This window comes from Camelina sativa, chromosome 7 (assembly GCF_000633955.1).
Source record: "Camelina sativa cultivar DH55 chromosome 7, Cs, whole genome shotgun sequence".
Lineage (NCBI taxonomy): Eukaryota > Viridiplantae > Streptophyta > Magnoliopsida > Brassicales > Brassicaceae > Camelina > Camelina sativa.
The window spans coordinates 1,829,568-1,844,537 of NC_025691.1; the positions used below are offsets into that span (position 1 = coordinate 1,829,568).

Consider the following 14,970-nt stretch of genomic DNA (forward strand, 5'->3'; position numbering starts at 1 on the left):
TCAATGACTCATATTTGTTTTTATCTCCTCTTCTCTAAATTCTTGTGTGCAGTACGCTTGTGTGCACATTTTTTTTGCTGTTGTGCTATTCCATTCAACTTCCATTTTAATTCTGTAACATCCGCGAACCAAAAATTGGTTTTTCTAGATAGGTGTCGATCGACACCATTGTTTTCTGGTTCGACCAGATTGCTTTTATCGTCGATTTGGACCGGTTTGGTTTAAAGAAACCATTGAACCAAGTTTTAAAAGGGAGAAAACGACCTAGGGTCATGTTTTTGTGTTATCTCGCCGCTTTGAGGGAAAAAGAAAGAGAGAGTTTGTTCTTGAGGTTCTAGAGAGAGTTTGTTCTTGAGGTTTTAGAGAGAGTTTGTGAGATTTCAAAGCTTTGTGGGAGAGATCTTGCTGTGGGAGTGAGGATTCAAGGCTAGGAACGTGTGGGAAGCTTGCTGGGAGTGTGGATTCGTCCATAGTTGGTCAGAAACTTCCTACAAAGAGGTGAGTGTATGACCATGGCTAATCTAAGCCTTTGATTCCTTGTTCTTGCTTGTGTGTTGCTTGTTTGTGTGTTTTTCTTGCTGGGAATTGGTTGCTACAGGTTCCTACGGATGTATGAGGCTTGGGTTTCGAGTATTGGACGATTTGGTGGAGTTTGGAAGCGAGATTCGACTCTCGTTTTTGTCTAGATCGCGAATGCAGAGGGAGTGTCGATCGACACCACTTGGTGTCGGTCGACACCAACGAAGCAAGCATCGATCGACACTGTGGGGTAGTGTCGGTCAACACCGTTGAGCCAGTGTCGGTTGACACTTGGCTGGTGTCGGTCGACACCTCCCTTCCATCGAGTCGGTGTTCGTTTCCCTGGTTTGTATGCTTTATTGGTTGATTGTTTGGAACATTGGAATCACTGTTGCTTGTGTGTATAGCCCAGTAGATGGGAGGATTGCCTCACTGAGTGTTTATAAAATACTCATGCATCTCAATTTGTGTTTGTGGTGCAGGTAAAGGCAAAGTGTGATCGTGGAATCAAGGCAATGAAGAGGAGGATGTTTTAGGGACTCGATTGGATGTTGTTTGGCATTGCTAGGTTGCTAGAGTTGAGTCATTAGAAACATTGCTAGGTTGTTGGTTCCATGTTTTCCTGATGATGTGTTATCTGGATTTTGGTTATGTTATGGATATTGGTTATTTATATTTATTGGATATTGGTATTGTTATTCTGCTGTTGGTTGTGATTGTGGTTAGGTGGCTAGTGGGTATGAGACCACTAGTTGTAGTTTATTTATTATTATTATATTTATATTATTTATTATTTATTATTTAAAAAAAAAAGTTGGGTCATTTCAGTTTGGTATTAGAGCCCTTACGGTTCTAGGTTTGGGTTCACTAGGCTTTGTGATATAGATGTATGGGATTTGCATGCTTTGATTGATTATGTAATTAGTCAATTGTGTGCGGCATGGAGTCCTAGAACATCCTCTTCGAGCCTACTTTGTGATTCCACGGTGAGTTTATGTTTCTGTGTTATAATAGAAATTGTTTGCTTAGTCTTCTATTCATGGTAGTGCAGATGGCTAGAGATGGTGTTGTTGCTGGTCGTGGTCGTGGACGCGGACGTGGTTGTGGACGCGGATGTGGTCGTGGTAGGGGCAGAGTCCCAGAGGTTAGTGAGACCGAGGACCAGAGTGTGACAGTTGAAGGTGTTGGCGAGTCGCAGGATGTTCTAGGGGATTCTGTGAGTGTGGCCGGAGGGGGCGGTGTTGATGCTCCAGTGGCCGGTGGTGCTAGGGTCCTGGGTGTGGGAGTCCCAGTGGGTGGAGTCTCTGGTGTTGATTTTGCGGCTTTGCTAGCACATGTGTTAGAGCGGTTGCCAGCTGTGGTACCGGCTCAGGCTCAGGTTGTGCCACCATTGGTGGCAGAGGAGCGGCAACCAGTGGCTGCGGATGCAGGAGCACATGGACATTATTTGTCCATGCTCAAGGAGATGAAGGGTCTCTTCACTGAGAGGTTTTCGGGTGGTACAGACCCTACTGTTGTGGATGCGTGGAGGTCGAGTGTGGAACGTAATTTCCATACTCTGAGATGTCCTGAGGAGTTTTGGGTGGACATAGGGGTTCACTATTTGAGTGGTGATGCTTAGGTGTGGTGGAGATCAGTAGCTGCTAGGAGAGTGTACAGGGAGATGACTTTGGCTGACATTGTCTTGGAGTTCAACCGCAAGTATTTTCTTAGAGAGGCATTGGATCGGTTGGAGGTGCAGTTCCTTCAGTTGTCTCAGGGGACACGGTCAGTGCGGGAGCTGGACTTGGAGTTCAGTCGACTTCTTTGTTATGGGGGTCGGGCTACGGAGCCTGAGGAGGCCCAGATCATGAGATTTATGAGGGCTCTTCGTGATGACTTGAGGGTCCATTGTAGAGGACGTAGTTACGCTACGCGTGCAGAGCTGGTTGAGAGTACAACAGAGATTGAGGAGGATATCCGGGCACAGTCAGTGGCGGTTAGTCCAGTAGTTCAGCCTAGTAAGGCTCAACATCATGATTTTCTAGCAGGGGCGGCAAGCCTGTGCAAGGAACCAAGAGGAGGTGAGAGGCAACGCAGACGCAGAGTGACGGGGGTTGCTTCAAGTTTGGGAGCAAGGATCACAAGTTAGCTAGCTGTCCGAAGAGGAGTGCTCCGACGGCAGGGCCTCGAGTATGTTATCATTGCGGGGAGCCAGGGCACATCAGGCCCTTGTGTCCCAAGTTGCAGCCGGCAGCCATGGCAGCGTTGCAGCAGGTGCAGCCTGGAGGTCAGCAGGTGGCACGGATTGAGCAGGCGCCACGGGTCTACGCGACTGCAGAGACTGGTGGAACCAGTGCTGGGGCGATCACATGTATAATTTCTGGTAATTAAGCTTTGTGAATTTTAGTAGTTTCAGATGTTATGTTTTCATGTGATAAAGTGTTAGTTACTCAACACATGAGGTTTGTGTAGCGACCTTGTTGGTGGGTGGGTTTAAGTCTCTTGTTATGTTTGATTATGGAGTTTCTCATAGCTTCATTACTCCGGAGTGTGCAGAGAGTGCGGGAATCAGAGGGGATCCCGGAGAGCATACAAGAGTTGTCAGAGTTGCGGGAGGCAAGTTCCTGAGAGTTATTGGACGAGCTAGAGGAGTTGATATTTAGATCGCAGGGGAGTCATGGCCAGCGGATTTGCTTATCAGTCCAGTGGAGTTATATGATGTTATTCTCGGGATGGATTGGTTGCATCGAGATATGGTGCATTTGGATTGCCATCGGGGTAGAGTGGAGTTTGAGCGTCCAGGAGGGAAGTTGGTTTTTCAGGGGATTAGACCGACTTTGGGGAGTCTCATGATCTCGGCCATTCAGGCTGGGAAGATGATCGAGAAGGGCCGTGAGGCTTATTTGATTACTATATCTATGCCAGAGTCAGTGGGGAAGTCTACGGTTAGCGGTATTCCGGTAGTGGAGGAGTTTGAGGATGTGTTTCAGTTATTGCAGGGATTACCACCATCTCGGTCGGATCCTTTTACTATTGAACTGGAACCGGGGACGAAGCCGCTATCCAAGGCTCCTTACTGAATGGCTCCAGCAGAGATGGCAGAGCTGAAGAAGCAGCTAAGAGGATTTGTTGAGTAAGGGATTCATCCGTCCTAGTGTATCCCGTGGGGACCGCCAATGTTGTTTGTGAAGAAGAAGGATGGGAGTTTCCGGTTGTGTATTGATTATCGGGGTTTGAACCGGGTCACTGTGAAGAACAAGTGCCCTCTTCCTAGGATTGATGAGTTGTTGGATCAGTTGAGGGGTGCTACTTGGTTCTCCAAGGTAGATCTGGCGCCGGGTTATCATCAAATACCGATAGATGAGGCTGATGTGAGGAAGACGACTTTCAGGACGAGGTATGGGCATTATGAGTTTGTGGTGATGCATTTCAGATTGACTAACGCGCCAGCAACGTTTATGAGATTGATGAACAGCGTGTTTCAGGAGTTTTTGGACGTGTCTGTCATCATTTTCATCGACGATATCTTGGTATATTCTAAGAGTCCTGAGGAGCATGCAGTGCATTTGAGGGCAGTTCTGGAGAAGCTGCGGGAGCAGAAGTTGTTTGCTAAGTTGAGCAAGTGCAGTTTTTGGCAGCGTGAGATGGATTTTCTGGGTCACATTGTTTCTGCAGAGGATGTTTCTGTAGATCCAGAGAAAATTCAGGCTATCAGGGATTGGCCTAGACCGCAGAATGCCACAGAGATCAGGAGTTTCCTTGGGTTGGCAGGTTACTACAGGAGGTTTGTGCAGAGTTTTGCAAGTAGGGCACGCCTTATAACTAAGTTGACAGGGAAGGAACGGATGTTCCCTTTGTTTGTTCACAGGAGTGTGAGGAGGGCTTTGAAAGCCTTAAGGAGATGTTGACTACTACGCCAGTGTTGGCTTTGCCTGAGCTGGGAGAACCCTATGTGATTTATACTGATGCATCTAGAGTTGGTTTGGGGTGTGTGCTGATGCAGCATGGGAAGGTGATTGCCTATGCTTCACGGCAATTGCGGAAGCATGAGGGCAGCTATCCTACTCTTGATTTGGAGATGGCTGCTGTAGTTTTTGCCCTGAAGATTTGGAGATCTTATCTTCATGGAGCAAAGGTACAGGTGTTTACAGATCATAAGTACATATTCACTCAGCCTAAGCTGAATTTGAGACAGAGGCGGTGAATGGAGCTTGTGGCGGATTATGATTTGGAGATAGCCTATCACCCTGGTAAAGCTAACCCGATTGCAGATGCTCTGAGTCGGAAGAGGGTAGCTTATGCTCCTGCAACCGATGAAGAAGTAGTTGCAGGAGCAGAGGTCGATGGCAATTCCTGAGTGGATGGATCGAGATCGGGATCAGAAGTCGTGTCTGATGAGGAAGATGCGGCGGGAGACAACACGGGGGAAGGAGAGGTCGTGATAGATTCACGAGGCTCGTTATCGGGTTGTGGACTGGATGAGTCTGATGGGCTTGGAGGTGAAACATGGGCATTAGTGGGCCTTTCATATGAATCAGGTAACGGACCAAGGCCCATGGAAGCCCACAAGACTTCATCTTCTTCAGCGACTGTACGAGAGGTGGCCGGAGCAAACGGAAAACTATCTTCGTAGAACACGACATCACGAGAGACGATAAACTCTTCCTTTTCCAAATCATATAGGCGCCAACTCTTTTTACCATATGGGTAGCCAAGAAAAACACATTTCCGACTGCGTGATTCAAATTTATCATCACGATGTGCTTGGTTGTGAGCAAAACACAGACTGCCAAACACACGCAAGTGGTCATATGTTGGTGGTTTCTGATACAATTTCTCATACGGGGTGAGACCTTGAAGAACAGAGGAGGGTGTGCGATTGATTAAATAACCTGCTGTGAGGATGCATTCACCCCAAAACTCGATCGGCAATTGACCTTGGAACCGTAAAGCTCGACCGACATTAAGAATATGTTGATGCTTCCGTTCAGCTCGCCCATTTTGTTGTGGTGTTCCCACACAAGATGTCTCATGAAGGATGCCCTCTTGACCAAAATAACTCGTTAAACTCAAAAATTCACTTCCGTTATCACTGCGGAAGCTTCGTACGGTTGTGTTGAACTGTGTTTTAACCAGTGAACAGAAGTTTTTCAAACATGTAGGTGCTTCGGTTTTGTCGCGTAGAAGATATATCCATACGCTATGAGAATAATCGTCGACAATGGTGAGAAAATAACGTGCTCCATTATGTGAAGCTGTATGGTAAGGTCCCCATAAGTCTGAATGAATTAATTCAAAAACTCTTGTAGTTTTATTGATACTAAGTGGAAAAGGAGAATGAGTTTTCTTGGCGCAGAGACAAACTTCACACGCATTATTCAAAATATCAGAAGGAACAAAAACTGTAACATTCTTAAGCGAACCAACAACTTGTGCAGACGGATGTCCCAACCGATGGTGCCACAACTCGTAAGAAGAAAGAGTCAGAGTGCTCACAGCTCCTGCAAACTCCGTTTGACAAAGGCGGAAGATTCCTGAGTGTCTCTTACCAGCCATAATCACCATCCTCGAAACGCGGTCCTGGATAACAAGGAACTGATCAGCCATTTGAACAACACAGTGATTCTTATCCATCAACTGTCCTACAACAATCAAATCGGCAGTAAGCTCTTCTACAAAATACACAGATTCTAAAACCAGACCATCACCCAAATGTACGGTGCCTTGTGTGCGTGAGATACGTTCACGACCGTCTGCTAAAATGACCAGTATCGGAGGCATGTCCCGAACACTAGTTAAATGCTTCAAGTTCCCAGTTAAGTGATGAGAAGCACCAGAGTCTAAAATCCGAGAAGGAACAGAGGACTTACCCGAGAGTTTCTTAGTGCTGGTGCTAGCACCACCATTCAAAAGGGTCTTCAACATACTCCATTGCTTATCGTTGAGACCATGCACACCATCACGGTCGGCATTGGTAATGGTGTAGTTCACTTGGTCTGACTATGGCAGAGGAGGAACGTGAACAACATTAGCATAACTAACAGAACGCCCACGACCAGATGTAGAGGCTCCTCTACCACGAACAGCAACCTGACTGCGTGGTCGGTCTCCCCACCATTCGGGGTATCCAATGATAGCAAAACAACTGTCAGAAGCATGGCCAGAACGATGGCAATGTTTACAAACACTGACACCATCAGAAGCATCAGTCCGAGACGGAAACACGCGAGGCTTAGTTTGAACAGCATGAGCCGCCACAGAGGATTGATCTTCATTATGGCGGATAGTGGTTTTCAGATCTTCTTCTTGGCGAACAACATTGTACACCTCTTCCAAGGGCTGAAGAGGAGTACGAGAAACCAACGTGGAACGCACGGTATGATAAGTATCATTAAGACCAAATAAAAATTCGTGGACACGCTCGCCCTCACGATCCTGCTCTTGGAGGGTGCCTAAATCACACTCGCATTTGCCACACTTGCAAACTCGCAAGGGACGATGGTGAGACATGTTATCCCAAATTCGGTTCAGCTTACCAAAGTAAGCTTCAATCGCTAAACCACGTTGCTTGCAACATGCCAATTCCGCCTTAAGCTGCTGAATGCGAGGACCATTGGTGACAGGAAAACGTTTCTTCAAGGCATCCCATAAATCTTTGGCAACGTCACGATGAGAGATGCTGGAGCGAAGAGACGGATCGATGGACATCTTGATCCAAGAGACAAGCAAAGCCTGAATGGTCCACCAATCGTCGAGATCTGGAGAGCCTTCAGCCGGACGAGCAATAGAGCCATCAAGAAAGCCAAACTTCTTGCGGGAACAAAGGGCTGTTTTCATTCCGCAAGACCATTCGTCATAGTTCGATCCTTTGAGCAAAGGATGGGAGATCACAGCACCAGGGTTGTCAGCAGCGGTGAGGTCGTAATGAGAGATCGTACGTCGAGTCTCCATCGGGGTCGGGTTCGTTGTTGTCGTGTCGGTTGAGTTCGAGTTCGTCGGAGTGGCCATCGAGAAGAAGAAGAAGGAAAAAAAAATGATCACAGCTCTGATACCATGAACAGATCGATAAAAGGAAGAAGGTTTTCTCTTGTGTATTATTAATCAACAGTACAAAAGTTATATAGTCGTATGAACATATCTAGTTTCCTAAATAATTACAATTGAGATCAATTATCATTTAAGATGAATGATGTGGAAAATATATGGGATCAATTATCTCAGTGATATGAGATCATATCCCATTATATATGTTTTGGCAATTAGTTCAAGGTTCTTCATGATGGTTTCTGGCAGAAGATTAATGTGAAACAACCTGAACATCGGAGTAACGGAAGACATGGTGGTGGTTCTCATGAGTTTCTTAGGAGTTCATGGATCAAGCATTATAAACCTTTAGTAAAGGCAAAAATTCAGGTAAAGGGTGAAGGTAGTTCCGAGCTTGAAAGTCAAGTGGTCAGCTCAAATGGGAAGACAGTAATGGTCATATGCAGCTCTGGTTCAGCCTCAAGTCTCAAGCAGATATGCTCTCATTTGCGTGGCCACGACCAAATCAGCGTTGGAGAAGGTATTAATTTATTATGATGAGTCTTATTCCTCTGTTTATATATGTTNTTTTTTTTTTTTTTTTTTTTTTTTTTTTTTTTTTTTTTTTTTTTTGTAAAATAGCAAGGGAGATGGATGAGCATGATAGTGGAGGCTCTGATTTGTACAAGGGAGCGGCTCTGAAGTTTGAAGAGCGATGCTTCTAATTCTTCGACAGGAGCGTAAATGTTAAGTGCTATCATAAGTGGACTTTAATTCATTATCTCTAAATGTTGTTGTTTTCTTGAAGTTTATGTGTTGTATTTTGTGGTTACTCTTAAACTCACCGTCTAATCAACTGATCTAATTGACTCGATGAAACTATTTTTTTAATACCAAAACTAGAAAAAAATTCATCCTAACAATATTTACAACTAGGAGATATCGCGTGCTTAAAGCACAGATCAACATTTTAAAAAAAATTATAATATAATAATAAAGTTATTGTTATATTTTAAAAAAAATATTTTGTTTGAGATAATATTTATTTTTAATTGTTCTGTAAATCTATTAGTTTATTTTATACTAATTATTTTTGAATATGATAGTATTTTATTTTTGATGTATTATTACAGTTTTATATTGTTTGTTTGTTGTATTTGCATTATTATTTTGTGAAATATAAAATAGTAATTTTAATATTATAGTTGTGAGCAAATAAAAATTATTAATTTATCATCTAATATAAATTTAGTTTTACTAACCCGCCAATGTGGAAATTAAACCACATATTTTTCATAGATTGAGTGATATATCTTCGTTTTTAAAATTTCAAATCACAACATATGAAGAAAAAGTTCTGCATTTTATTAATCATAAGTATTATATAGAAATTTCAAACAATATGTAAATAAAATAAAATAAAGATGATAGGAGAATCATAATTTGAAATCTTAACAAAATCTTTGAATTTAGCTATTAAAAATAATTATATTGTATACTTGGATACAAAATCTTAGTTTTTAAAAATTCTGATTGGTTTATATCTTTTTTTTTTTAAAAAAATTACTATTTCTTCCATAATCTATTAGAGAGAGAAAATATTTTTTTATACTTTTTTAGATTTTTTAATATTTGACATGTGAGTGTTTTTTATTTTTAGTTAATTATATTTATTTAAATTAATAATTAAGCTTAATTAATTTTTTCTAATGGTAATTGAATGTAATTTTTTACATATTTAAGTTTAGTTTTATATTTGTACTTTCCAGTTAATATAGTAGGATGTAAATGAGTTATTAAAACTCTAGACAACCATTTTGGTCCAAGGAGATTTTTTTTCAAAACTATCTACAATATATTTTTTTTTCAAAACTACCCTAATGTTTTTTTCCTTCTAAATGTTTTTTTTTTCTTGAAATGGTAATCTAAATCATGAAAGTACAATTTATAATATATATTTTTAATTAAATATGTAATTTTATTTTGAAGTGAAGACGGACAGAACTTGTCTTTTTACAACAATAGAAAGTGAGTTTAAAAATTTTTCACAAAAAAAAAGAAAAAAATATAGTTTAGAAGAAAAAAAGCATAGGGTAGTTTTCAAAATATATAAATCATATATAAGGTAATCAATGCATAAGTATGATATATAGGTTTTTGTTTTTTTTGGTAGAAAAATAAGAAATATAGACTAAACGGAATGTAATTAATTTGGTGAGGTATAAAATAAGATATAAATAACTTCATAATTGGCATGTGTTAGTTCTAATTTCATAGTAGAGAGATCATAGTAACCAAAATTTTATGTAGTCAATGTTTGCATAATGAAAATTTTAATTTAGTAACAAATATTGAACGGTTGTGAAAGTGATAAACTATTTATATGAGTAGTCATAGTATATAATTTTTTTAAAGATATTTAGTTTTGGTTGGTTGTGCCGATAAAAGCGACCATATAATCAACCATAAAGTTTCATGTAATACAGAGATCAATTCCAAGTTTATAAATTGTATTTGTATGAAATAACAAAAAAAAAAATACCCGCGGCGTAATAAAAACCAAAACAAATAAGAACAACATATATCAATAAAAAAAATAAATAAAAACCAATATGACCAACAAAATACAAAAAAATCCTACAAAAACAAAACACAAAAAAACCACAAAAACAAAACAATATAACAAAAAATACTACACAACCAAATAAAAAAATCAAAAAAAACACAACAAAAATCAACCCCGCGGCGTAGCGCGGGTACTATCCTAGTCCAACTAAAACTTTAGAAATGATTATAGCAATAGAGAAATTTAATACAACTTAATATAGAATTTATAGTTGCGTCTATTTATCTTAAATTTTTGTTAAATTTTTTGTTAATATATAAAAATGATAATAACAATTTGAATAAAAGCGAACAACAGTTACGGTGATCATTTTCTAGAAATGGATAATGGTCAAATGAGGGTCGGACCTCCATTGAAAGCTGATTGGGATAAGGTGGATGGATTGATAGATATTTTCACAGTCTTCTACAAATCGACACTAATTGTTTCAGCATCTACCACCGTTTGCTCTGATAAAGTCTATAGTGAGATTTGTGATATTGATAGGCAACTAACTGCAGTGAGTAGTAGTTCTGATCTGGATTTAAGTGTTAAAGCTGAAGCCATGAGAGGGAAATTTGATAAGTACTAGATGGTTTAGATAATATCAACAGGCTTTTGATAATTGCTAGCGTCTTTGATCCTAGGAATAAGATGAAGTTTGTTAATCTGTGTTTTGAAACCCTATATGGTAAAGGGTCGTTGCAATCTAAGTGGCTTGGTGAGTCAGTATCTGATGTTTTATGGTTAAGTTGTTTGAGGAGTATAGTAGAAATCATTCTTTCTTTCTTTTGTCAAACAAGTGAAAGTTTCATTCAAATCAAAGCCTCATGAAGAGGGAGGTTCTTACAACATACAACAAGATAATCAGAGGATAGAAAGGATAAAAGCTCCATGAGTTCTTCAAGGGGATGCTCAACTCTTGAAAGTTTTACAATTTTTGAAGAATCTATTGGGGCCAAGGTGGATTCGACCATGAAGGCCGGCTTCGCGAAATCCGTGATCAACGAGTGATCATATGTAGCTCTAGCGACTAACGCAATCAAGCTTTGAAAAGAGTGTTCCACAAGGGTAACACTAGATGGGTGTATCGCCAACATGAGAGGTAATATGATTGGGGCAACGTCCTTTTGCACTTTAAGATCGAACCTCATGGCTTTAGAAGGAGCTTCAACCGGGGATCACAATAGATGGGTGCCTAACCATAGCAAAGCAGGTGAGTCCTCCCTCACATAAGGCTCATGGCCATGGAGGTTAAGGAGTTTCACACAAAGATTGCAGTCGGTTTGGCCCTGAGTTATGATAACAGACTCGAGCTTCCTATCGTTTGTTTGATATATGAAAATTGGGGACAAAGGGTGTAAGCTTCAAACTCACGCAGCTTGTTGGCTTAGATTTCAGATTAGAGCTCAGTAATAAAGGCATCCACACACTGCTAAGTAATTGGCCTCGACAAGGATAAAGCTTAGACCATTTTGTAGAACACATCATACTGCTACCGAGGAAACCTCGACTTGACCAAACAGCTATGATTGGAACTAGAGAAGTTGTGTTTAAAATCACAATGTCATTCACGGATCTAGATAAAGCAATCCAAACCCGACCATCACAAACAAATCACAGCACAAGAAGCTTGGGTGTCCAACTTGACTAATATTCACAAATATAGACTTGATTTTCTAGGGATAAAGAGGTGGCTGGTTGACAAAGCATCGGTAACTAACACTCCGTGGAGGTGTGGTCATAATGTCGGTGCTTTGCAACATCTTCAGCAGAACCCGATGCAATGGTTTCATGATTTCAAAGATAAACTGCCAAGATCCGTTCAATGGGTTCAAGTCGAGCTTCAGATGGAAACTACATCCATCTAACACAGAAGATCGGAACACCATGATGAATTGGTTTGGCAAGCAGGAGAGAGCAAAGGACTTATACCATATGCTTATTGAAATTTGGCAATAGCTTTCGTTATAGAAGGCAAAACCGGCATGGGGAAATCGAACAGAACAAACCGGGAATAAAAGCTCAATCGAGTTGAGGTTACAACGATTAAATTCCTTCCTAAAGTACTTGGGTCAGTCAGATTGGATACCTGGTTTAGAAGATTTGGATATGGGCCGAGAGTGAAGTCTTAAAGGGCCAGGTCCAATAAAGGGAACCACCATTTGGATTAGGTCAACCATTGCTGCCGTTTTCATCATCGTCGGTACAAGTGTTGCCGAATTGTAGATCTGTTGAGTTCGGTGAGCGCCGAGGGTCACAAGGCAAAAGCACACCGGAGATCGAGGGGGAAAGGTAACCCTTACTTCAGATTCAAGCTCTAGTGGTAATTTGGATTCGAGGGATTTTCCTTTTGTCGACTTCCGGTCTGGCGTGAGCAGGGCATGAAGGAGATGGTTCAGAGAGATCTATCTACGTACTCTGTCCATTTCGCACTCGACGGGACACGACAGGGGGAGTGAAGGAGCAAAGAACATGGTGAGCAGACATGGGAAACAGAGAAAACACAAGCAAAGGAAACAAATACAACACAAGCAGTTGCAGGGGACTCGAATTTTTGGACAGAAATCCCGACGTCGGCGAGCTAGAAATCCGCCGACGTCAAGAGAGAGGAGGCTTTTAGATCTCTCGATAGTTGTGCTTGAGAGGTTTCTCAATAGACCTAGTAGAAATCATCAACCTCTCAAGCTAGGACAATTTCTGGAAATGGAGGACATAGACATATGTATCCTGTTGTGGGTGTTGAAGTCAAAGTGGGGACTGAGGAGATGGCTTCTGTTTACAACAAGCTGGTTAATGAAGAGGGATTTGATGAAACAAAGACTGAGCTTGATATGTACTTAAAGGAAAGTGTTGAGAATCCAAAGAGCAATTTACTGGGAACCGAGTATGATGTCTTGTCATGGTGGAGGTTAAATTCAACAAGGTTTCCAGTTTTATCAGAACTTGCTAGAGATATTCTAGCTATGCAAGTTTCTTCAGTTGCTTCAAAATCTGCTTTTAGCACACGTGGTCAGATTCTTGTCCCACAAAGGAGTTGTTTAACTCACTACATGATTGAGGTCTTGATGTACACTGAATAATGGATGAAGGCTGACCATCACATAGGTGAAAAAGGAGTGGAAAACTTTGCACAAATGGTTGCTGATATTGAAGATCAAGATAAACTTGAGAAAGGTAATACATCTAGTTTTTAAATTGATCAATTTTCTGTCTTATTGCCAATTGTTTAAAAGCTTAACCATTATATGTGTTTCATTGTGTAGAGTTTCAGGTTGCTAGTGAAGGACAAGGCAATTAAACAAAGACACGACAATCACTCATGTACCTCTCTTATACACGATGACATTTCTGTTGATGTCATTTGTTTAAAGTTTGAGTATATTACTATGTATTCTGACTTTTACATTTAATATATTTCAGGTAGGAGAAAGAAAGAAACTGCAGATGGAAGAACTACCAGTTTGATTCAACTACTCTTTAAATTTCAAACTCTAAACCTTATTCTTTTTTAATCTCCTTAAACTCTGTCTATTTTGAACTTGATATATGGTAACATGTTCTTATACATGTTCATATATTATAAATTAAATTAATGTCAAAGGAAACTGAAAATAGAAGATAATATAATTAAAGGTTACTTTAGTAATTTTGTTTTCTAATCACACTCAAGTTGTATCCCAATCGCTCTACCATTCAAAAATATGATATAACTGCATTGCACCCGAATCGGATTTCCATTCACAATTTTACCTAATCGTATCGCTCCCAAATCACATCGCACCCGCACTTGAATCGTAATCGCACGCGAAACGGACTACCATTCGGGGCCTTAGTCAGTAGTATTCGAAGCTATAAAACCGCTATACATCGTGAACCCTAGTTCCTCTTTGCGCCGCTTCACACTCTCTCGTCTTCCTTTTTTGTTTCCGGCGGGCTCTTTCTCCTGTCAAAACACCATGTTTATGAGTCAATTTCGTATCTGCAAGCCTTTGATCAACTCTCGTCTGCCTTTGTTCCGCCCCTTTCTCTCTAGATGTTTCGATCTGTCCTTCAGTACCATGGCTGATACCGAAGATCTTGGTAATTTTAGGATTGTTTTAACTATTTTAGTTCTTGGTAGTTTCGTCTTCCTTGTGATTTAATGCGTCTTAATTGATTGTTAAAAATAAAATAAAAATCTCCGCAGTGCCTAAAGCAGCAGGCGTCTTCTGGGACGTCGAGGACTACAAGATCCCTGATGGTCTCACTGCTCGTGATGTTGCAGAGAATATCAGAGCGACACTTGCGGAAGTTGGACATCGTGGTCCGATCACAATCAGGGCTTTTGCTAGTGATAAGAATCGGACCCCGGACTATGAATTTGCTTACGCCGGAATCAAACTCAAGCGCGTAGCAAGAGGTGAATATCATTAATTAATTATCTTATTATTTTACTTGTCTGGGGTTTATTTATGGTTGGTTTCAGGCCCGAAAGGAGAGCATAAGCATCATCGGAGAGATATGGCTCTTTTAGGTGACATGGGTTTCTATGCTGGTAGTCACGGTAAAGCACGATCAATGATAATTTTTATCTCTGATAGCAACTATGACGACGCTGACAAAGAGTTTAGGAGTTGGAATCATGTTGTCCTTTGGGCAAAACTATCTGCCGAGGGGAAGCCTATCCCCCAGACCAGAAGAACCTCTAAGCGTATTTGAATGAGACCCAAAACATACTCTTTGGTTCTCGATAGCTAATTAATGTAGTTTGTTTTTAATGTCGTTTGTGTGTGTATGAAAAACATCGACTTTTTATCAATGATTATGCTGAGGTTTTATTTCGTCCTAAAATGCATTTC

The 14,970-nt window shown here is 40.8% G+C and overlaps 1 protein-coding gene across 1 annotated transcript; it reads left to right on the forward strand.

Annotated features, from left to right (window-relative positions):
* Positions 14,003-14,957, forward strand: LOC104699861. Its single transcript, XM_010415256.2, has 3 exons — positions 14,003-14,212; positions 14,319-14,531; positions 14,598-14,957. The coding sequence occupies exons 1-3, from the start codon at positions 14,089-14,091 to the stop codon at positions 14,828-14,830; spliced, it is 570 nt and encodes a 189-aa protein (XP_010413558.1). The 5' UTR covers positions 14,003-14,088; the 3' UTR covers positions 14,831-14,957.

What these genes read in the sequence shown, in the direction of transcription:
- LOC104699861 (XM_010415256.2), top strand. Translation starts at nt 14,089, where the DNA reads ATGTTTATGAGTCAATTTCGTATCTGCAAGCCTTTGATCAACTCTCGT. An exon ending in GGCTGATACCGAAGATCTTG is followed by an intron (nt 14,213 to 14,318) that starts GTAATTTTAGGA and finishes AAATCTCCGCAG; the next exon opens with TGCCTAAAGCAGCAGGCGTC. An exon ending in ACTCAAGCGCGTAGCAAGAG is followed by an intron (nt 14,532 to 14,597) that starts GTGAATATCATT and finishes GGTTGGTTTCAG; the next exon opens with GCCCGAAAGGAGAGCATAAG.